The 25,921-nt window shown below is 39.2% G+C and overlaps 1 protein-coding gene across 1 annotated transcript in view; it reads right to left on the bottom strand.

Annotated features, from left to right (window-relative positions):
• The window catches only part of LOC132979269 (corticotropin-releasing factor receptor 2), a 44,813-nt gene extending 19,967 nt beyond the window's left edge, over window positions 1-24,846 (bottom strand). Inside the window, exons 1-2 of the mRNA XM_061044937.1 lie at window positions 24,517-24,846; window positions 24,296-24,415 (exon numbers count right to left, since the gene is read on the bottom strand). Coding sequence (XP_060900920.1) covers window positions 24,296-24,415; window positions 24,517-24,637 — 241 coding nt within the window. The 5' untranslated portion in view covers window positions 24,638-24,846. The remainder of the gene's footprint in view (window positions 1-24,295; window positions 24,416-24,516) is intronic.
• Window positions 24,847-25,921: the final 1,075 nt, after the last annotated feature.

Here is a 25,921-nt window from a genome sequence, read left to right on the forward strand (position 1 = left end):
AGCTTTGTTGTCATGTCTACTTCTCTGTTGGCCCATTAAGATAAATACAAATAAAAAAGTGGTATATTTACCTGTACTTTTACAAAACAAAAGAAGCTGATTCTAAATATGAATCCAAAAAAAACTCCATAGTATTTCAGGGTTTCTTTAAGAGGAGAACACGAACTGCTTAAAAAGGAACAGCAAGGCTGCTGAAACTTTTTCAAATGGAGTCTGGGTAAAAAGTTACCTTCGTTGACAATGTATTGCCATTGTAAGCAGCTATGTTCACAATATGAACATAACATCTGCAATAGTTTCCTCTATTGTTGATAAATCTTTACAAATGCTTTATGTTAGTTGAATTCCATGCAGATGATGTGACTTATATAGAGAAGTCTATCAAGGGAAACAACTTATTACATTAAATATTACCTGTAAGATCCAAACCGCAATAAACAAAAAGGCCTATGAAGAAGAAATGCTCAGGATCATTATGGTAGAGATTACATCCAAAGAAAGTTAATCATGTGCACTAAATAGAAATAATCATAAAGAAACAGGTTCAGAGGTGCAGATCCAACATGGATGAACAGGTTTTCTTTAAATGGTTATCTTTGATTTTGTGTAATATCCCTTTATTGCAGTTGATCCTTAGTGTCCCATAAGTCAGAGAGTTGTGATGATTTCTACCTACTGAGACATAGCACAGGGAGGATTAAAGAAACCAAGCCAAAATAAATGCAGGAGCCACCTGAGCACCCCATGTCTCTGCAGTGCATCTCTCTGTGTGAGGTAGATGAGATTACAGGTTGATTGCCGCAGGAAGAAAAGGATTTCCTGAGGAGTTCTGTGGTGCAGCATGATGGTACTGTAATCTACTTGCTGAAAGGGGTTCCTGCAAATAGCCACTACATCCTATAGACAGGGTCCATGATGGTCATCAGTAGAATTGGGTAACAATTAAACCACTACTGAGTATTTGATTCATTGGCACCCAGTGTTTTTTTCACCTGGGTGTGCACATTTAGAGGTAGTTTAGAGTTTAGAGATAAAGACAAGGAGTGAGACGATGTTCATCGTGTGGCTTGTTGAAGTCGCAGTAAATAAAGCCATATCTCCTTTCTCAGAGGCAGCAGACTTGTTTTAGAACAGGATGCCATTAATCAGGTCTAGGTAAAATGCTTAATATGTTCCTATAGTTATTCCTTATCTGTACATAGATAGTCTCAATGAGAGCCAATATTTCCATTTGTTATCAACCACGAGTAATATCGCCTAAATAATCTGGGGGAAAGGCTAAATGTAGCTCTAGCGAAAGTTCAGACAGGAAGACTATATTTTGCACACTCGTTTTATTGTTTATTCTCATACCATGTCAAATCACTCCTCCACGCATGCTCACTCATTCCTTCTCGTAATCATCACCTGGTCACATCTATCCAATAGCACTGCTCCACTCCCTCATTGTTAGCCTATCACATTGCTGCTGTCTCTTTTGAAAACGTCTTTCTCTTCCACTAGTTCATTCATGCCATCGTAAAGAGCGACCCTCCACCTCCCCATCGCCACCAAGCCTTCGCAGTTTCATCACCTCCTCTATCCCATCAGCCTCTGATGACATCATCAGCCATCGTCCGGTCAACCCCAGCCTTCGCAGTTTGCCTCAGATGACATCATTAACCATCTCCTCATCAACTCTAGTCTTCACAGTTCAGTCAACTTCTTCATCGCATCAACCCAGATGACATCATCCGCTAACACCTCCACCACCAGTGTCTGGACTCTAGGGGGGATAGATCAATCTAGAGTTCAAGCGCCAAAGATTCTCTGACAATCATTCTATGTCACATATGTAAAATAAACCTTTCATCTTTCAATCATTTACTTGTCTCTCCTGATTGAACTTCACTTATACATTTTTTTTGTTGTTGTAAATATTCAACTTTCTTTCAACTTTCTAATATTTAACAAAACAGGGGCCCCTGTGATTGAGCGGTTAGTTTGCACACCCTATGTACAGAGGCTGTTGTCTTTGAAGCAGGTGGCCAGGGTTCGAATCTGACCTGTTGCTCCTTTCCTGCATGTCATTCCCCACTCTCTCTCTCTCTCTCTCTCTCTCTCTCTCTCTCCTCAATTTCCGGACTCTATCCACTGTGCTGTCTCTCCAATAAAGCATAAAAAGCACTCTCCCCCCACCAGTCCAGGCCTTCGCGGATTGATTCGCTCATATCTTTTACGTTAAGATCAGTTACCGGTTCAGATCATTTCATCTTTGGGGAAATCATGGAGAGAGGTGCAGAGTAAACATGTCAGAGAGCACAGAGGCCTTAGTTGGCCCTCATCAATTGTTGACTTGGGGGTCTGTCCGTCTCTCTCTGTCTCTCTTTCTGTCAGTTTGAAGTTCTTCTAACACCCCCACCTTTTGAAGTGCTGGTCACAGAATCCACTTTTGCCGTGTCAGAAATGCTGGCATTGAACCATCAGACATATGCAGATTTCTCTCAAACATTTCTTCTTTTGAAGTGTTCAGATGGCCTTTCAGCAGTTTCTACCTTGGGCATCAGCTCAGTTCATGACGCATGCTTATATATATATATATATATATATATATATATATATATAAATATAAATGTATATACAGTCAGTACATGTAAGTCTTTATTCCCATTCTCAGATAAAAGGAATGCTAGAGCCCCTTATCTCTGAGGGAGATGTATAAAAATGTGGGGTCAATGTCAGGTTATCAGACTAAGCGTCCTTAAAACTGGCCTCTTCTAGGGCACACTCTGGGCTCAAGTATTATGGCCCATAGGTCATATTGAAAAGCAGTCAGTAGACAGAAAACTTGATGTGAATCACTTCCTCTTTGAAAAACAGCTACTACTCAAAATCAGTTCATTATCCTACACTAAGCAATATGCGAAGCCTGCAAGGACAAAAAATGGCCAGGGAGAAGAACATCAAAGGGTGTCTGGATCGTGCCCTGTGGGACCTCTATGAGGCTAGCCACAAAGTCAGACAATCAGCTCTGCAGTGTGACCCCCTGTGGACATACAGTCAGAAAGTTCACAACAAAGGACACCATGGCGGCGTCTCCCTGCATCACTGTCAGCCTGATCCTCAGCAGGGCAGGTTAGAAGGTGTTGTTATTATCATGCAACAGGACTTTGGTAGTGCTACCTGTGCCTTTCCCTGTTAGTTGAGCTTAGCTGAAGCAGAACAATGCTGGTGTCCTCCCCTTTGGCTGGTAGACAAACTAAAAATGGGTCCAGAGATAATTTTAAAAAAGGTCATTGGGGACACTAAGATGCCTATTCTACATATTGAAATCACACAGGATGTGTCGAAGTGTCCTTTCTAGACTCGGGCTTATAGGTTGAAGATGTGTTGATTTACTCAACACAGCTGTGCTGCTCATGCTTTAAGGACCCTCAGACTAACGCCGCTGGGACCTGCAGGCTGTCCTTTATTGAGTCTACACAGCTCTATTTTTATCTGCAGTACAGAGAAGATTTGCTGTCATGAGTAATCTAACTTTGCTTGGAAAGTAGATGACTGGCAAACCACCTCAGCTTTACAAAATTGGATTATATAGTTCAGTGTGGAAGTTTTAGATCACTTGATACTTTCACCGTTTCCTTTTTTTTGTGCTGCACAAGAAGTATTTCAAAGCGACACAACATAGTCTTTACATTTAGTCTGTCATGCATGGGAAAATGTAGCAGCATCTTATCAACCAAAGGCAGCAGGAAATGTGGAACCTGATGTTTTTTACCATTATGACAAGTCATATGCATTTGGGTATGTTAACCCACCATGGACGAAATAATCCAAAATCGTCTCACTTGTTCATTTTTAGCAGGCAATGCCTCCGTAGAGGAATTAAGATCACCTTTCAGTGTATTTATGGTAGGGTAAGCAATGAAATGTCCCTCCTTCATCCAAAGAAAACTTGTAAAAATCACAACATGATGGGGCACCAGCTTAGCCCAGCAGGTAAAGGGGTGCACACCACGAGCTGAAGCGCTAGTACAAGATTCAAGTCTGACCCTTGACATTTGCCACGTCATCCCTCACTCTCTTCTGCCAACATTTCCTGTCTATCCACTATCCTATTTGAATAAAGACAAAATTGCCATTTTCATTGAAGCTGTTTCGGGGAACTTCTCCAAGTGAGACTTAATCAACAGAACATTTAAATCTCTTTATGCCGTCATTTTAGTTTTTTAACTACAAGTTGCCATTGCAAAATATTACTAATGATTAAATTCTAATCATGAGACATATTATAGCTGCAAACACAACCATAAACGCTATTATCAAACTTGTATATTAGGTTTCAGGATTGTTTGAGTAAACGTCACAGTAGCAGCACAAGGTGCCTGCCAGATAAAGATCTCTGTCTCTGTGAGCGAAATCTCACACTGTGTTTGTGATGATGTGGAAATAGAGGAAGTGGAGCCGGCTCTGAGTTTGTCCCTGTGAGCTATTCCACTGAGGCAGGACTAATTCAAGGCACTGGTGCAGGCAGAGCACATTTCTGACTAACACAACCATCTGTGTGTTACGCATGATAAATCTATCCTCTTCACGTTTTACTTGACACTGCATTATATTCACACGGTTAAAATTAAATCACCCACTGACTTAGTGTCTCTGGTGCTTGCGTAAGAATAAAGCTGCCATTTGAAGGTGTTAACAATGCTGAAAGAAGCACAACAATGGCCACAATCCACTGGTGTAAAGACACATGAGGAGACGAAGGAAATGTGCAAATCCCAACCAGACTAATCCCTGCCAACGTTGCCCACCTCCTCCGCTAGCCACCCTGCCAACTCTTCTGCTTTTCTTGGATGGACAAATATGTACATGCAAACAAAACGCCATGTGACCGTTCAAGGATTAGAAAATATGAAGCTTCTTTGTCGAGTTAAACAAGGAAAGGAGGTTTGAATAACGTAAATGTGAAGTGGATTGGCATGAGTGTGGTACTTAAATAAGGTATTAAAAGCATATGTGTATATCAACTTGAAATTCAAGAAATGATTGAATGATAGAGTCAAATACAGTAGTAATGAGTAGCAAAAGATCGACAACAAAGCAATATGAGAACCAGGAAACCGATTAATAGAAGGTCACTTAAACTTAAGGCCGGGGAAATATTTGTAACAAAAACAATAGGAAGTTTAACTAAAATATAAGTATGTTAAACAAAGCCATTAAAATACACCAAAATAGTTTGGTACATGTAATAATAATACAACTAAAATAAAATAAAACATGGTATGCGCGCTTAGGTAAAACATTTCAAAATAGAAGATCAGAGGTTTAAAATAACATTTTTTTAGAGTGTCAAAAATGTTAAAAGTGTATAAAGGTGGTGTACACTATGACTATCAGGCCATGTAACAATATTATTACTGTTCTTCTATTTTTACATGTTCTTCATTTCTGTAAAGCAACTTGGCACAAGCCCTGCTTTTTTCAAGCGCTATATAAATAAATGTGACCTTGACTTTACATAAAGAGCAGCTCTAGACTGGACTATTTCTTATATTCATTACAGGGTATCAAACATTAAATCCACCAACAGGTAGATACCTCAAACAGAAACAGACTTATGAACAGCCATCTGCTTGGACAGGATCAGCCAATAATGAGCCTAGGATAGAGGCAGAGGAAAGAAGTCTCAACCTAACTTGTTGAACATGTCAATCAATCAATCAATCAATCAATCAATCAATCAATCAATCAATCAACCAACCCATCCATCCATCCATCCATCCATCCATCCATCCATCCACCCACCCACCCACCAGTCAATCAACCAACCAATCAATCAATCAATCAATCCATCCATCCATCCATCCACCAACCAACCAACCCATCCATCCATCCATCCATCCACCCACCCACCCACCAACCAATCAATCAACCAACCAACCAACCAACCAATCAATCAATCAATCAATCAGTCTTTATTTGTATAGCGCCAATTCATAATAAATGTATCTCAAGACACTTGGCGTGGGCTTGGAACATTTAACAATAACATGTAGGCTGTAAAATTAAAGATTCAGTATCAACTATTGAATTATCAGTAGCAGTCTTGAAGCTAAATCAAAGTCTTTTCGTTTATGGCTGCTGCACTGACCTATATCTTTCAGCTGATTGTTGGTATGCTTTCAACTGTGCGAGCGGCATCAATGTGACAGTTCAATCACAGAACAACATTTTTCACTTAAAGGTTGTGTAACGCTGCCCTTCTTTGTCTGGAGTTTGATTTCTCCTTGCTTCAGGTCTTTCATCTGTCTCTGTGGTTTTGTGCTACATTTGAGCCACAAAGCTGTTTTCTTGGTTGATGGACAACAATTTATTAAAAAAAAGAAAATCACTGGTATGTCCCCTCAAAGCCACCGCTCACAGCATGTCACAAATTACACACTTGCTTAGCTGCTTTGAGAAATAGTCAGTGAGGCTGTAGCCTTTGGATGAGTTTCAAATTGAAGTCAAGATGAAAGGCTATTATTTCGCAGAGCTGAGTGATCAAAACAGCTCTTGCAAGCAGAACACCTGAGCCAGTTAGTTTCCTTCAAGCGATTTGAAAAGTTGTTATGAGCTTGGGACACAGAGTAAATTGAGCCACACTATGGAAGCATGTAAACCTCACAGTACGTTGCAAGAACTGGCGCTACAAGACATCAGAGGGCATGCGAGGACATGATGGAGGGAGTCAAAATGACACAACATGACCAAACAAAAAAACAGGGGCAGGATGATAGACGAAGATTTTTAACATTGATGTGACATAAAATGATCAGTTGGCAATGACTATGACAATGATATTATGTTCAATATATATTGTGGAATTCAGCTGGTAAAACAAATATTTGACTCGTTTATAAACTAGACCCCATTTCCCAGAAGAATCTCAAGACTAAACCAACAGCTCAGGCTGAGCAATGTAGCAACCAGTTGACAATTTTGGACGGACAGATCTGCACCTACCTGCAAAATGAGAAGAATGTCTCAACAACTGCAGGAGGAACTGAAAAGTTTCATCATGACCACTGAAGCTCTCTGTTAGTGACAAATGAGCTGACAAAACAATCGTTCTTCCTTTTCTTCCTGAAATGATTGAGAAAAGAAGCAGGCCAAAAACATTTCCATTTGACTGGATATAAAAAAGGAACTTCATAAACTTTAAAAGCTAATTATTGTTAGCATCAGTTAAGTCCCAAGATACCATCCATCCATCCATTATCTTTATATAGCTTGTCCCATTCGGGCGCGGGGGGGCTGGAGCCAATCCCAGAGACATATAGAGACAGCCATCCACAATGACATTCACAGCTACGGGTAATTTAGAGTCACCAAATAACCTAACTGTCGTCTGTGGGAGGAAGCCGCAGTATCCGGAGAGAACCCACTCATGCATGGGGAGAAGATGCAAACACAGAAAGGACCTGTCCGACGTGGATTCAAACCAGGAACCTTCTTGCTGTGAGGCAACAGCGTTAAGCACTACACCTTGGTGCTTCCCTTTTTTTGGAAAAAGGAAAAAAATGGATGAGTGGACAAAACTTCAGAAACCTCTAAATCAACTTGCTTTGGTTGAGTTGCATTGTGGGGAATAAGGTTGCTAGATGTTTTCTTTAGGATGAAAATAGACAATATTTCTACTAAATTAAAGATAAAGTATGCCATTTCTGTCAGACAGCTTAAACTGAGTGATGTTTTCTCAATTAATATGTTTTTTTTTCTCCATCATATGACTGCATCACTCACACGTAAAGTAGTCCAAGCTGCCTTTAATGAAATTTACCTTTTAATTTCTGTATCTATCTCTTTCAAAATGCTGCCGGTTTACTGAATATCATGTATGTATTATATGCTACAATGTGATTTTCAATAGAAGTCTATAGTTCTGCTGAATCACTCTAAATATTGTTGTTTATTTTTTCTAAACTGTTCATTACGAATCCGACCATAATGTAGACTTGAATGCGAAATGAGCGAAGTTCTCTTTAAAGCTTTGTTCTCAAAAGATGTCCAAGCCCTGTCTCATTGTGATTTACATTCATAAGCATGTTTTAATATAACACGGTTTTATGCCATTATACTTGAATGTGTCCTCAGTAACCCTCTCAGCTCCTTACTCAGTCATATCCAGATGTTCTTAATGGTAGGCAGATGCACTCACTCTTAAGAGCAGCTCTGGGAAATGCATGTAATGATTTCAGGTTGCTCGTAGAAATGCTGATCTTAACTTCTGAACATGGTCGTTATAATAAAATCTTTGTTTTATCTCACATATTCACATTAATTGGTTTTTCAAAAACTTCATACTGAGTGTAATAACCCAAATGTGCTCATCTCTATCACTGATCTTCTATGGGTTTTTTTTTTTTTTAAGAAGCCATGATAAGCGCTGAGTTGCAGATATTGTCTGGAACTTTTAATAACATAGGTTTTAGGATATGTTAACATTGGGCCTCATTCACCAATATTTTCTTAAGTATGTTTATATGTTTTTGCTAAAGTTGTTCTTAAGAAGATTTCTAAAAAGACTCTCCGTCAGATTCATTAACATGTTCTTAAGAACGGTTGGTGAAAGAGGTCCAATGTTTCCTAAATTGTAAGAGACTGCATCTCATGTGCAAATGAAGTTTATCTTATTTTGTTTGTGTGTGTGTGTGTGTGTGTGTGTGTGTGTGTGTGTGTGTGTGTGTGTGTGTGTGTGTGTGTGTGTGTGTGTGTGTGTGTGTGTGTGTGTGTGTGTGTGTGTGTGTGTCTGCGATCATGCTGACACATTTAGTCTCAGATGCAAAAGTGTCCTTTCAAAAGGCCAAAAAGAAAACATGTCAGATCATCCCATGTTTCCTGTATGAATTAACCTGCTTTGTTGCCATAAAGAAAAACAACAGCGAACACAAGGGCTTCCTCTTTGCAGTTTTCTGTTCAACTCAAACTGTTCTCTTTTTTTTATAGAAATGTGAAACTACCTCAAAATATATTAGATTTATAAAAACAGATGACCAGGGGTTCAGATCATAAATCATTAGCCCCAGTGAGTCTAATCTGTCAACACTTAGTGTGCGATTGTCATAACATTTAAACGTATCTGTTGGGACAAACCTTGACCGACCCAAGTTTGACTAAACACAACATGGCAGCTGAACCTCTTTGCACAAAGAATAATCTTGTCTCGTCCTCGTCAGATTAGCTGTTATACTTTTTGTCAGAGGTGCTGATTCCTTTCAAAGTAAAACAAAGTCATATGTGGGATGTTTCAGAATATCTCAGACTATGGTGGGCCCAAAGTTTATCTTCCACCATCAGGTATATTTAACTAATAAGAAAAGGTAAAGGGTCTCTGCTACTATTAATGCTGATTACCTTTGATGCATTGAGCTTTTAATGTTACATTTCCATGCTGACTTCTACCTAGAATAAGTGTTTTATTGCTTAAATATGCAAAAGATCTGGTGCCCTTCAACCAGTCCTGTCTCATTCAAATATGCTGGGTGTTGTTTCATCATTTTTTGTATTTGATTACTGTATGTCTTTAGATGTGCTGCAGCCAACTGAAGCTGTTACCAGGGTTGCAAAATTAATCATTTGGACAGCCTTTAAAAAAGTTTGAATATCAAATGTACTTTTGAAAATCCATGCTGGATGTCCTTGTTTTGTGGTGTCTTCCCTCCGTGACATTTTGACACACTCACAGCTTCTATAAAAGGAACAGCTGGAGGGAGAAAGGAAGCACACAAAAAAAAAAGATGCTCAAGTTTTTCTGTGTCATGCACATTTGTGGCGTGTGCAGAAGTGTTGCTGACACTTTTTTATGGGGGGGTGAAAACAAGACACCCACTTCTCCTGCCGACACTTTGCTGTTTAAAATAAATCTTTGTAATGTAACTGACATTGGTGTGGATTGTGGCTACACAGGCGCAAACAACAACAGAAAAAAAAAGCTTGTTGTTTGTTTTCGAGCTGAATGGGAAGGGTAGAATTTAGTGCAGGCAATCTGCCAGAGTAGAAATGCCACTGTTGTTTTCCTGTTTCCTCAGAGTGCCTGGAAGCCGCCGTGTCTCCTCCTCCCACGTCTGACAGTTGAGATATCAGTGGGAGATGTGGCTCTGCAAGTGCTGCAGCAAGTTAAAAAAAAAAAAAGATGACTGAGACATGGTGCAGGTATTGTCTTATTGTCTTTATCTGGTTACATGAAATGTCTTAACCTGATTATATAACATAATGTATGTGTGTATTTATTTTTAATATGTTCAATTACTTAAAACAATTGAATGATATATATAATCAATATGTTACAACGGAGTATTAGGCCCACATTAAATATATATATTTTTTTAATTCCGGGATTAATGTAAAAAATATGTACAGGCGGCTGCTGCTCTTCTGATAAAACTAAAACTAAAAACTCTTTATTCTCGTAAATTTATGACTTTAATCTTGTCAATTTATGATTTTATTCTTGTACATTTACGACTTTAATCATATACGTATATTCTTGTAAATGTATGACTTGGAATGTAACACCTACTATCATTATTATGAATACCAAAGTGAATTTTACAGCACCTTTTAATTAACATAATGACCCCTCCCCATTTCATTATCATTATAGTTGCTAATGCTAATATTAGACTGATAGTCTACTATCATACTGAGCTGATACTGCTAATACTACACATATCATTATTACTGTCATTGCAGCTGTATGCCTACGTACTACTACTATCTACTTTCTTCATTGCTGTCTCTCTCTCTCTTCCTGCATCTCCCTATCCCCTCACAACCCCAACACAGTTTCAGCAGATGGCTGTTCAACATGACTCTGGTTCTGATCAAGGTTTCTGCTTGTTAAAAGGAGGGTTGTTTTTTTTCTTGCCACTGTAAATTTGCAAAATGTTACTGCCCATGATGGATTCATGTCGGGTCTTTACAAATAATACCAGAGTTCGGTCTAGACCTGCTCTTTTTGTAAAGTGTCTTGAGAGATAACATTTGTTGTGAATTGGTGCAATGCAAATAAAGACTGATTGATTGATTACAAATATCAGGGCCCGGATTTGCTGAAGTTATCTGTAAAAGTCAGGATTCATGTGTGAAAAGGGACGATACACCATACTGTTTCTTCATCTAACAGGAATGCAAGAAAAGCTGTTATTGCAACAAAGCAGAAAAAAAGGCAAAAGAAAACAAACTGAAATCGATCCCTCAATTGAAAATAACAGCACCACACTGTGATTTAGAGTGACTTGCCAAGTACATGTTTTTTTCATGCAGGTTTTCTCAAGGGGGGAGAAAGCTTGCCGCTGGGTCAGCAGGAAAAGTTGTCAGCGTTTCACTGCTTTGGATGAAATCATTTCTCTTTGAAGGTTGTAATGAGATAAACCTAGAAGAAAGCTACTGCAAAAAATATAAAAAGAGAGCCGAAGACAAGAGGCGGGCTAAGAGCTAACTGAGAGGATTATTTTAAGGGTGATTGAACATGAAATAGGGGGAGTCTTAAATATAAACACAGTGATGGCAGCTAGTTTAAATTATCAGAGAGGACCAAATCTTTCAGCTTTGGCAATTTCATACTAACGTGAAATAAAAAAAAATCACATTTGTTTACTATAAGAATGAAGGAACCATAAAAATTAGACTAGTTAGGGTTTCCAAAAATACCAGAAAATATTACAAATAAGGCGGGGGTTATTTAATCTTTATTCCCTTGTGATGTAAGCCATTTAGGCCGTCCAACAATATATGTGGAAGGAGACAAAAATCTAGTCATGTAGGCAAATAAAATGTCCATAAGTGCCTCAATTAATTACCAACCAAGATTATATGCATCCATGGTAAAGAAGAAGCTTACTCTCAGGTGTATTCTGCATGGGCTTAGCCCATTACATCATGTAGGCTTTTAATTGCCTATGTGCTATGGCAAGATGACTATTCATTAGAGATCTTCTTGAAGCTAAATATTCCCCCTGGTAACACATTAATGAACCTGAGAGGAATTTGTTCTTTGTGATTGGCTCAGCATTAGTCAGAGATTTTTTATTTTGCTTTTCTTTATATCTGAATATGCTAATTTGGAAGGTTGTGGGGGGTCAGTGCACAAAATGTGTTTATGACCCAGCCTGAGAACATGTCTCTCAAATGCTACAGGAGGTTAAGGTTACAGAATCTAATCGACTGCAACGTGACTGTTTGTAATGCAAAAAGGTTTGTTTTTTTTTAATTGTTGAAATAACTTGAAGAAAGTAGTGAGACTAAGGGAAATTACTAAATAAATAAGAATGTGAAACAGAAAAATAAAAACTAAACCTTACAGGAGTACTCATAATTATGGTGAAATAATACAGAAAAGGTAAAGTAACGAGTTAGTAAGGGATAATGGCTGACAAGGTGTCCATTATCAGGAATGAATGAACAACGTGCGCGTTGGACGGTTGCCTCTGTGAAGTCATCATATTGATGGATTGTCTTGTAATTTTTCCAAGGGACAGTTAAACTCTAGAATATGTTAACTCTTACAAAGTGGTATAACAATTTATCCAATATTTACAAAGACATTTAAGCCAATAATTAAGAATTTATCCAATGAACTGTCGTAAAACTAGCGACTTGATGAGCTCAAAGCGACTTAAACGACCAATCAACTATCATGATTTTGATGATAAATTTCCAATAAATGAATGCTAATATCTTTTCTTTCTGGATGAGAGTACAAATAAAGGTTGGGATGGAAGCAGAAATGGTAGCTCCAATGCATATGTCTTAAAGGCATCAAACCGTGAACAATTGAAATAAAAGGGAGTCTATGCTTGTGCCAGTATGTCTCTTCAGTTCCGCAGCGAACAATGAATCCCTCTTAAAAGTGTTGTGACTTGAGTGATGACCACTGAAGCAGACAGGCCAACCGAGCCCGAAGAAGAGTTGCTGGCTAATTTGTTTCCCCACAGCTGTGTCTCCCCTAGCTTTTCCTGTTTCTCCTCATGCCTTCATGACGCATAAGTAATAAGTATGATTGTGGGTCAGAGGTTCAAACGATTGCCCACGTGTTTGCTGTCAGACTCTCACGCCTCACAGCTGTACTGCAGTCGGCTGGTGAGAGAAACTGAGCAGAAAGGCCGAGCGCTACAAAGCTGTAGCCCTGAGGGAAACCAACAGGCAAAAGATAAATATGGATAACAAGTACATGTAAATATACCACATCACACAGCCCAACCCTTACCCACATGGTACATGCACTTTTTCCAAGTCAGTCAGCTCACTGCACTAACAAAAACACTCTTGATTTCCCCAACATTATCCCGATCAAACAACTCTACAATTCTACAATTCATTTAGCTGACACTTTTATCCAAAGCAACGTACATCAGATAGTTAGTACAACACAAACAATGATCTAGAGAGGAGGAAACATTGTCAGTAAGTGCAAACAAACAGCTTTAAGTCTGATAAGACACACAGGTGCTGACAGGAAGTGCACAGTCAAGAATAACATCGACTGCTGTTCTTTAGAGATCTAATCAGCATTAAAACCATCCTTAAAACGTCATCGTCATTAGCAAACAAAACCATCATCATCATCAAAATCATAATCATTATCGCCATCGTCAATATCATTAAGTGTGTAGGTGCCAATGAAAGAGCTGCATGGGTCTTTAACTTTTTCTTAAAAGGTGCAAAGGGACTCGAATGGAGCAGTTTAAATTGGTTGGGTCAAAGTTCTCTATTCAAGTCAAGAATGAACCTTCACACCAATTAAAACCAGTTCGGTGTTCTTTTGTTGTTTGGGCACAATAACAGGGATGACATCATAATGCCATTTGTTCATTAAAGCTCCTGTGAGGAACTTTAATTTCATGTGGATTTTACTACCACGGTGGTTATGTCTTCTTCTCTTTGATGTTTTCTAGTGTTTTCTCACAGTAAAACTCATCCTGTGTCTTCAAACCTTTATCATTTCCAGAGTATTTTTTCTGCAGAAAACGTAAAAGAAGATTGTTTTGGACATTGTGCTGTTAATGACGTCATCTGACACCAACCCAGAGGCAGTGATTGTAGCCTTTAAGAACAACTTTATAGAAATAAACAACATCTCATACAAATGTCTATTATACATCCTGATTCTATTCTAAGTGGCAGTGCGTCACTTCTGGCAAAGGAAGAAATAGACAATAACAAACAAAATGAAAAAGAAGAGCATACTATGAAACCCCACTACAAATATGAATTGGAACATGAAAGGACTGAAAAGATGACAAAAAAAGACGAAAACTGTCTGCTAAGGAAAACAAAACCTACAATCATTACTTGGAGAAGCATCTCCAAAAGAAGTGACAGGAACGAGCGGCTTCAGGACTGAAGGGATTTTATAAATGTTGCTGATCAATACCACCAAGACCACTGTTACCTCTGTTTACAGGTTCTGGGATTTAAGGCTTTCTTAACAAACAAGTTTGTCTATCCACTGAGTTTTGAGGAATGAAAACACCAATTTATGGAGAGGAGTGAAAGAAATGGAGAACACCAACCATACATCACTATTAGAACGACTTTAATGAAGCAGTCAGGAGACACAGTCGAAAATGTAGCATCATTGAGACAAAAACAGGGCTTCAAGGCTTCAAGTTTTCAAAAAATGAATTTGATAATTAAAAAATTCTTATAACCAGACGTGAATAATAATTTATCATTTTAAAATACCACTAAAAATCATTGTTCAATGATGACTGATTACAATTCATTGTCTAAACTTTTTTTTTTTCTTAGCTGTTCTTTGAAAGTTACACAATTTCAGTAGGTCCCTGAATCATGAGTCACAAAATGCTTTGCTTTTTATATCAAAGTTAGCAGTTACACAAGCAACATTAGCTGAGGTGTTAATTTTAAATGTTCCTTTTATCACTGAAATAAACCCCCTCAGATGACCACAATACTTGCCACTGAAATTAAAGCGACAATGAGAAGCTTCCATTATGTGAGAAACTTGGATGCCCCTGTGGACATTACGATACCTCTTAGGTATCCAGGTGTGATTTGAGTGTGGTGGCCCACCTGGAGCACTGACTTATGTACGAGTGGCATCAAGTTTGAGGGCACAAGCACACAGATGAATTTAATCCCCACTAATGACTTTAGTAAATTACACAGTTTGGCAACATATAAATCTTCTTAGCTTGATTCTTTGGGACTCAAAAATACATTCATTTGCAAATAAGTCCATTGCATGTTAGACAGTGTGCATGTGTTTTTCTTGCACATGGAAAGACTATGTGAAGAATTTATTTACAACTAAACGTACTTTCAAAAAACAAGTTATTTACATGTGAAGAAAACTACCATCAGACTGAAATCATCCAGAATAGTTGATTATTATAGTATAAGTAGTATCGAATAATGAACAACAAATCTTCCTGCTGTCTTTTAAACAGTCAAAATCATGATTGTGGGGGGGCAGTGAATAGCCTAGCGGTTATGCTGTGCACCCCATGTACAGAGGCTATAGTCCGCATCACAGTGACCATGGGTTTGAATCCAACCTCGGCCCTTTGCTGCACGTCACCCCCCGATCTCTCCTCCGAACATGTCCTGTCTCTTCAGCTGTCCTATCTAATAAAGACAAAAAGTCGGACGAGCAACAAGGAAGGCGGGGGGGGGGGGGGTTCTACAAGGCACTGACACTCTCTTTTCTCACTCAGCACAGCTTGTTAGCTTGTTTTACAAAGTGGAGATAACGATGTATTAATAATATCCGCATCTGTGATTGAAATGTTGAGCTTTGACTTGTGTCAGCCACACCGGAAAAAACGTTTTTTTTTCGGCTCACTGTGACCCGTTTACTGACGAGCCTCTGAGTGTTGTGTTACTCCTCAACACAAAGCACCACACGCGTGTGTGTCCACCTTCAATACAAAAGCATTAGATATCATACTGTTTGCAAGAGAAAAACTGAAATTCACAGAGCAGAGAATTCAGTATTCAGAGGATGCAGTGTGGACAGCGAGCGTGCGATCATGCACAAACGATACAACATACTGTATATCGCTCGCGTGCTGTTAGGACACGGTGTTTGGTAAACAAAAGCACATCCAGTCTGCGTTATAACTCACTGTCTGACATCAACCCCATGGTAACATATATAACAGTACAATTAACTATAAAGAAAAAAATCAATCCTGGTCTGATTTGCTTTTGCTGGTAACAGAGGTATAGCAATTAATTTCAGTCTGCTATATTACCAGTTTAAACATCATCACGGGAGCTTTTACATCCCACACAAAAATCCTGCAGCAGAAAATAGACAACTGTGCCCCTTTAGTATTTTGCTAATTAATAATCATTTATACATTATTCAGCTTTTATTACAAAAGACATGCAATAATCTCCTCCAAACAATCAACAGAGAAGAGAGCTGCCCTGTGACTATTTTGTGATTGGGAAGATGGTTTTACTTTGAATGACTGAATGGTGGTTGTACATAAAATTTTGCGCCCATTTCTTATCAATCAGAAAAATGATCAGAAACATAAATTACATTATTTTGAATTGGGATTTAAACTCTTTTTGAAATTTTAGATGCTTTCTTTTATGAAGATAATTTACAATTTAGGATTCCAGTGGCTTTGGAGAAACGCCTTCCAAGTCTTGTTTTATTTTGTACTGTGTGTGTGGAAGCCGAGCCAGTGGTGAGTACAGCCTGGGGGGGCCTGAGGTTGATTTACCGCCTGCGGTACTTGGTGTGCAGTGGCTAGTGAAATGTTTGCCTTACACGTTGACCTGAATTTGCTGTCTGACTGCTCTTTTAACCAGACTCAGCGTGGAGAAGTGGATCAAAGGTTTTCAAGGGGGAAAATTCACCACAGGAGAGGTGCTTTCCAGAGGTCTTTGGTGCAATCACTGGATTCAGCCGAGAAAAGAATAACATGGATTGTTGCAACCAGAAGTGCTTGATTCTCTGCATGAGCGACTGCACAGTCAGTTGCATCAGTAGTATGTGTGTATAATATAGAGAGTAAGTTTCGTGGTTTACACAATTTTAAATAAATAAACATGATTTTAAATATCCAATTTCTTCATGCAAGTATGTGATTGCCATTTTAAGACCATTCTATAGTTGTTAAGTTACTCCTTCACGGGGGTTCTGGGGGGAACATGAAACAAAATACAGAGCATTATGAAGCTCATTTAGAATGTCATCCATCTCGCTGAGTTAACTCTGGTGAGTCATTAGGTTGTGCTGCTGGTAGAATGAGTAGGCCTTTCAAGAGTGGAAGGACTTCTTTAAAACTGCTTAAGTTCTTACATCAGTTACATAACCGTACCGCCCAACGATCTACATTTCTGTATTAGTTATTATAAAACTTTTGTGCCCACAGGTCTGTCTTCAGATGTGGCTTGGCTCGCAAACTTTCGAATAAAGATTCTTCCTTGAAAAAAGCAGCTAAATGATTGCATAGGTTTTTTTTCTGTCACTAGATGTAATTTAGCCAATAATGAAGAGTTTGCCTCACCTTTTGTTGCGTATCACAATTTATTTCTTTTGTAATAAATAGCTTTAATTTACCAAAAACAACTGGTTTTATGTTGCTTAGATTTTTGTTCAACTTTGTCTCTCTAAATGTGAGTTTGAAGTTTGCATCAGAAATATGAGGTAATGTGGCATATGCAGACTAATCTCTGATTCAAAATAAAGCTTCAGTTACACTCCAAACATGCAATGCTGCAGCTGCTCCACTCTATCCTCTCTGAACTTGATAGAAACCGCGGCGCTGATATGTCTCAGACATTATTAATCCTGATAAGAGAATCAATAAAGTTCCATTGTGGACTCGGCTATCCTGACTTTGAGCTGGGTTGAGGTACATTATGTGCAGACCAGACGTCTCCTCTGTGAAAATGAACAGGCACACACGGAGATGAGGTGAGTTTACCAAAGGAGGACACTGTTTGTCGGTGTCATTCATCTCTACCGCTGCAAACAACTTGTCTCGCCCCAGGCCTTATGATAGCATGTCATATGTTACTAAAGACATACAAGAAATTAATTTCAACCGCATCAACAACTCCGCCCCAACTTTGGGGATGTGAAGTTCGTGTTAGCAAGACAACTGAACAAATGCATGAAAAAGAAAAAAAAAAAACCACAAGACAGGAAGGTTTAAAAATGCATAAACCTCTTAAGCCACTCTGCAAAGGCATTAATATTTATGTTAGCCAGAAAAAAAGGAAAGGAATTTATAGCTCCTTACCTGAGTTGTTTACTAAGTCTGAGAAACCTTGAATTTCTTCAAGGTGTTTTTAAACATTGTGCCGACATACAAATGACGGAGACATTGATTTGAAAGCTTCTATGAAAAGAACTTACAACTTAGTAACAAAGTGCCGAAATCTTCCAGTGTTCAACAAATGGAGTGCAAATCACAGGGGGCTTTCCCTCAGCAGAAAAAGTAGCACATCCAGGATCATGCTTCTCTAATATGCAGGCCTGTAGCATACAATGTCCTGAGACATTCCATAGAATGGAAATGGAAGAAATTCTATTGTAAGTCCCAAAGGTCAGATACTGTATGTAGCTGGAGAGACTAAAAAAAAACCTATCACATATCCAGCTGGGATTCCATTTGCAGAGCAGTGTCCTGTAGCTTCACATCAACTTCATTTTCTTATTCCTTTTGACTCTTTGCGTAACTGCACTGTAATAATTAACACCTGCTCATGTGATGTTCAGGCCTACTTCTATTATTAGTCTGACCTAATTTGTGATTGAACTTTTGTATTTAACAGTAGCAGCATGTGGAGCAGCCTTTGTCATCCAAGAAGATCAATAAAATGACCATCTATTGTCTCAGGACCCTCCCCCTCCCTCTCTCTCTCTCATAAATTCAATCTCCTGTGCCTCACAAGCTTTGTCACTAATGCCTCCCTAATTCTATTACCTGAACATACCTATAAACATGCCTAACCCATACTCCTCCATTTGACTCTGTTTTCACAACTCTCCTCATCCCAAACCCCATTCTCCTCCTCTCTCCTCCTCTCTCCTCCTCTCTTCTTCTCTCATTATACAAGAACCAATGAAGGATACTGAACCAAAAGTGCACTGAGACCTGCCCCCACCCTTAGTCTGGACCACTGGGTTCCTGATAGCTCCAGCAAAAACTGAACCCTAATCAACCCTCCGTTCCTACCTCAACAACTTTCATCCCATTCTACTTTGACCCCGTATAACCTGACCCCTTCCCCCCATCCTATATCGACCCAGTATCACCTCCTCCTACCTTGGCTCCCTACCGTGCCATCTTACTCTGCCCATCTTGATCCAGTACCATTTTGAACCCTATAATCTCATCCCACTTCACTCCATTTATTTCCATATCAATTGGACCTATTTGGCCCCATTCAACTTTAACCCCTTCCATCCCATTCCACCGTGACCCCCTGATATCCTATTTTATGACCCCTATCATTCTATTTTACTTTAATCCCTGGTACCCCATCCTCCTTCAACTCCCTATCATCCCATCACATTTTAGCCTTTTAATACCATCCCATTTCAACCCCTTCCATCCTATCTTTCTTTGACCCCTACTACCCATCCTACTTCCACCCAGTATCTCTTAACCCCCTATCATCCCATTCTTCTTTGACCTAGTTTCTCCCTCCTTTGACCCCATCATACTTTTTTCCACCATCTTCCCATGTTTCCTCCAAACTACTCCGACCCAGTAACACCCTATTCTACCTTGCCCCCCTGGCATCTCGTCATCTAGACCAGGGGTTCTCAAACTTTTTTAGACCATGGACCCCTTTCAGGTGAGACATTTTTCCAAGGACCCCCTCATTATCATAACTTTGATAATACTATGTAATAACATACTATGTTGTACTTTGCAACGATAGAATTGGGCTTTTATTCTTTTCAAGTAATTCATTTTATAAACTGTGAGAAAATGCTGACTTGGAGGTGTTTTGTGTTTTGAGTTTTTTTTTTTTATCGCTGCGCACTATGAAGTGACAGACATGTCACGATCATATCAGAATTGATCTAAAGGCACAAAACTAAAGTGGACGGGAGTATTACACAAAATAGCAGATTTTATTGGTGCAGGAGGTCCCAGTTTGTAGATATGCTTTTTAAATGATATAGCACACTTTTACAATTGTTTGTAAACTATTCCGCGGACCCCCAAGCTATGGTTCGCGGACCCCACTTTGAGAATCACTGATCTAGACCCCTTTCATTCCATCCTACTATGATCCCTATTACCCCATCCTTATCAGAACCCTCTACAATCCTTATCATTATGTCCCTTTTGATCCCATCCTAATTTGACTCATATCATCTAATCCTACTTTGACAACTTTTTTCACCTCCTACTATGATCCCATATCGTCCCATTATACTTACACTTATACTACTGCCATTATCTCATCCTATTTCACTACTTCACATCCAGCCTAATGTATGCTGACAGTAACTTGTTCACATTGGATGTGTTACATTTTATATGGATAATTCTATCTTTGGGTTAGCAAATCATATCTGATTGACTTTTGACCATTGTGTTTAGTACATTAGTTTTAAAAGAGTTTAAAGAGCTTCAATTCCTGACATTGACTAAAATGTTGATTCAACAGAACAGTAAATCAGTAATCACTTGTGTGTGTGTGGTTTGCTTGGAGTGCAGTTCTATCAACAGCCTGTCCTTAGACAGTGTCTATAGACATGTTGTCAAAGGTCAACAGGGTGGGGAGAAGTGACCCTGCAAGAAACAGTATGAGGGAAAAAAAAGCTTTACATAATATTCAGCACACAGACTTAAGCCTCCCAACCGATGTAATGCTTATCCTTAGAGGGTTAAGAGTGGGGTGGAGCCAAACCCAGTGGACATAAGCTGAGAGGAAGGGTGCATTGTGAACAGTTCAAAAGTAAATTACAGGGCTGACAGCCCACTTCTGCTCACATGCACACAAATGAACCCTCAACTAAGGTTTGCCAATAAGTCTAACCTGCATGTTTTAAACTGGCTTAATACTGGAAAAACTCACCCAGGCAAGGGAAAAAGATAAAAACCTAGAAAGATTGAAACCTGCTTTAATGCGTTAAAAACTGTACTGCTGTGATGCCCACAAGCATGTTACTTTTCTAGCAGACCACTTTAAAGGTCCCATATTATGCTTTTTCTGGTTTTATATGTCCTTTAGTGTGTTTTCCAAGTGTCCTGTGCATGTTTAGGCACATCTATGTGCATGTTTAGGCACATCTATGTGCAAAAATTCAAAGTCCGCGGAAACGCGGCTTCTCCTACCTCCTCCTGTTAGCTGTAGCATTAGCTGCATGTAACGCTCGGTTCTAGCCCCCCTCGATAAAAATTTGTCAGTGCAGCGTCATTGTCAGTGTGAGATCACTGATCTAAGCCCGTTGGCTCGTTGTGGCAAGCCCTGCAGCTCATGTAGAAATTTCCGAGATGCGTGCTGAGCAACTGACCAATAACGACAGAGCAGATCGGCAGACCAATCAGAGCAGACTTGGCCCACGTGGGGCTCTGCAGTGGGGGCTCAGCAGAGCGTAGCTGACGGACTCAGAGCGGAGAGGGAGCAAGGAGGAGCAGTACATGAAAACAGACACTTTTTTCGGACTTTAGCTATTGTGAACGTACAAAAGTAGGTACATATTCTTATACAATATACGAACCCCAAAAAGGTCATAATATGGGCTCTTTAAGATATTGGCCTATAAATGCATACATTGAGTGAATAACTGTATTTTCAAAAAGTATTCCTTTCACATCATTGATATCCCTCCTCTCTGAACCTATCCGCAGTAGCATGGCTTTTATCTTGGCATGTATCCCGTTAGAGGCTCTGTTTGGCAGGTTGTAAAGCTTATTGTGTCAAAAATGTGATACGCAGAGTTCATAAATTAAATAACCGGGAGCTCACAAAAACAGCATTTCATGTCTGGCACAATTGAACCTGATTTTTGAGAGTTGAAAAGTGCTTGCAAAGGCTTAGCATGCAAACACATCATGCTGCAGTCACATCTAACACCCTCAGAGACTGCATGCTCATATGCTTTGCTGAGACTGTAATGCTTTTATATGATCAAAAGAGGTCTGTACAGCGAGTAAAATCCACATTTCTAGGGTATGACAGTTGATCATGGTCAGCTAAACCAATAATGGTTAACATAACATTAATATATTATCTTTCATTAAGGTAAGATTTTAAAGGGACAACAAAAATATATACATATCGTAAGATGTTCTATATTTCTGTGAAGTGAACAAACTGTAAAATGTCCCTATATTCGTCCTTACAGTGACACTATCCATTACATTCTATGAAAAATGCATTACTCTCATACCCCTTAATGATAGGTGAAATAAAAGGAGTATTTAAAGTCCAAACTAACCAAAGTTGATTGACTCCCCTTAATACTAATGTTGATGCAGGAATAAAACGAACACAAACTCCGGTCAGAGAGACTGATTGCTGTTATTATCTCACTCAAGGACTCTATGAAAGGGACCAAAAAAAAATCTTTCACCTGTTTCATTCTACCTGAGGAATGTAATATTTTATTAATGTGACTCAATATTCTTAAAATCACTTATATTTCTTTGATTCCTGTTCTCATTCTTTCCTTTCAGATTCTTCAAAAAAAGCAGGAGGCAAGAATGGCAGAGTGATTATATCATCACCTACAGCAAACAGAAAAAAAACAACATTATCCTCTGGTGTATTTGACAAGCCAACTGTTGGATTGGAAGATCACTTTAACAAAACTTTTCGATCTTGGCACAATTTCCTAACCCAAACATGTCAATAAATTTAACTGGATCTACAAAGTTGTCAATAAAATGAAAGTAGACATCTGGAAAGGTGTCGACATGTGTTGCCATCGCTTTTCAAACTGAGTGGATCAAACCCCCCAAGAGTGTCTACCTAACGCTGAGCACAAACAGAGCAAAGGCTATATTAATGCAGCAAGAGGTGACTACAGAGGGCAGGGTGTGTGTACGAGTGTTTGACTGTGTGGTTAGTGACTAATGACACTGCACCTGTGCCTGCGCCTGTTAGAGATCACAGCTGTGGGGTTAAATGAAAAAATACAGCCTCGGACACTCTGAATCTGCAGAGTTAAGTTTGGTTATGTTGTGAAATTAAAGCAATTATTTATATATTTTTAAGGTATCATAGGCAACTTCAGCATGTCTAATTATGAAGACAGGAGTTACATAAGGGGACAGTGTTGGTGTGGTGTAAAAGAGGTGATTTGCAGTTTCAGCTCTTGGTTTGAAAATGTTGAATCATCCTGTTTTAGTTAGGAAAAGCTGATTCTTTAAAGCCAAGGCCTTCAACTTTTCCATAAAATCAGCTGCAAGTTAAAAATGTTCTGATGAAAACTACAGATTTTGAAAGAGTTCAGAAAAATATCTTCATTTTAACCACAGTCTACAGTTAAATACAGAGAAAAGTGGCAATGCCAAAAAAAAAAATAGCCTTCCATAATTATTGTGGACTTGTTTCAGCATAGCATATGTGATTGGAGGAGACTTAAAGACTCAGCTCTGTAGCAGATTAGACAGCCAAAGATTGGTGCTGCCTGACAGCGTAGAAGTCTGCAATGCAATCTGCCGATTAAAGCTGAGGAAATCTGGATCTCTGCATGTGATGAATTTCTTCTTCAATGATGAAATTCTTTCTTATGCTTACATTTGGTGACCATTATTACAAATTCATATTCCTTTGAAACTGTTATTTCCAACTGAAGAGCTTCTTCCCTCAACCCTATCTTTCCCTCATATCTCAACATGATATCTCATTGTCTAAGTAACCCTAACCCATGCATCTAAGAGAAAAAGAAAGCAATAGAATTAGCCTATAATTGCAAGGCCTGTAAACTGTAAGTGATTTTGGGCAGATTTGTCCTTTAACGTTCAGTGAGCAGCACACGTGCTTCTGATGCAGCTGCTGCACTGACAGAAGGTGTAATGATCATTGAGAATCACTGTCATCACTGCTTCACGTCAAAACAGACTGGCTTTACACATCAAAAATAAACCTAATTAGCATTAAAATATATCGCGGTTATTCTGCAATAGAGAAGCACACCGTAACATAACTTATTTGATATATTTTCTGAATGTTTGCTAATTTTACTCTCACCTGAAGCCATCACATTTAAATAACTCTCTCTGTTTGTTCTTGAAAAAAAAAAACTAATTTTAAACATGAACATGCATGATTAACTACTTTTTGCAATAACAGTATATGCTCTTACTGGTTGTGTTGTACTTCACCCCGTTAATGTACTCCGGGCAGGGTCTTTCCACAATCCTCCCGGTGCTGCTCCGCGGCCAGCAGGTTCCAATCTCATCCGTTGTGGCATTGCAATAAAAACCTTTGGAGGGAGATAAAAAAAATTAAAAGGGCTGCTTATAGTTGTAGTTTTTATTTTCCATGACTCAACACAGAAAATTAAAGGAGGCAAGTCCATCTTACCATCAGTGGTGAGCAATGAAAGAGATGCGTTTTCCAAAAAAGTGTCCTGGAAAGCATCCATCAAACTACAGTTCAAGTCCGCGAGTTCCCCGAAAATAATCTGATAAAATGTAGCATCCATGGTGAGCGGAGAATAATAAGAGACTACTTCCAAGTCCGAGCGGAGATGCACACACTGGGCACAGCGGTGTTCACGCGCTTGTGAATCGGAGTAATGACAGGCAGAGAGAGCTCAGCGCTCGCGCGCCCGGTCCATCAGAGCCGCGCGCGCCCGCATTCATCCACGTGCTGCAGCAAGCCGCTGAGAGACAGCCGACACAGCGAACTCACCGCATCCTATTGTCACTCTGACATTTCACACCTGTCACCCACCTGTCGGGTTCATTTGAAGTGGGAGAAGCTGCATTCAGAGGGTGGAGGCTTGAGTTAATGAGCACGTACAGTTTCCTTTGATTTAACACTTTAAGCTCATTAGCCCACTATGTTGTTGTTATTGTGCCTCATTAGGCTATAAAGAATAAGTTCCCTTACATTAAATTGGACTAATCCCCACTTTATGATTTAGGCTACACCTAGTGCATACCCAGTATGCCCAGGGGTCTCAGTTCTCTCAGGGTCTGAGTTAGTCAGTCTTCGGTGTGTTCAAGTCTTCATGGAAAAACGCACTAATGCTCAAATGCACGATGTGTTCCATGTTATTGCTCAGAAAAAAGCAAGTCAAATTACCTGGGCAGCAAACATAGGTTGCAATACATATAAAAATTAACCAAAACCGATAAGCAATAAGGAATGACAATAAGTTATTTTTAAAAAATGCCAACATTTACTGTAGTTTGCCAAGTTGCTGAACAGTATTATAAGCCTTTCGCGGCCTCCAACTAGGCAAATGAGTCAACAAACTTGTTCCACTGTAGAAGGTCTTCCAACTAATGGGTTCCTTTTGTGAAGTTTCCCTTTCAGGAAGAAATTGTTCAGTTTTTTTTTTTTTTTTTTATCGTGTTGGAGACTCTTCTTACCAACTGTTCCAACACCATACCAATCAATCAATCTTTAATTCATAACAAATGTTATCTTGACACACTTTACAAACAAGAACAGGTCTAGACCGTACTCTTTGTTATAAGTAACAATGAGGTTTGCAGTGAGGCAAGGACAAACTGCCTTTTAACAGGTAGAAACCTTCCATCACTTTTTCATAAGCGAAACCAGACTTATTTTGAACAAGCAGCTGCTGCGTCTGTGTTGGGCTTAGAAAGAGGGATAGAGGGAGATAGAGATGGATACAAAGAAGGAACATGTGATTGCATAGGAAAAATTAACATGAACAACCCCCCAGGTCCAAACTACAACTCAATTTGTGTATATGTTTTTTTATCAGGTCAGTTGTAACGAGATATAAGGTCTT

The sequence above is a fragment of the Labrus mixtus genome, chromosome 8, assembly GCF_963584025.1.
Source record: "Labrus mixtus chromosome 8, fLabMix1.1, whole genome shotgun sequence".
Taxonomy (NCBI): Eukaryota; Metazoa; Chordata; class Actinopteri; order Labriformes; family Labridae; genus Labrus; species Labrus mixtus.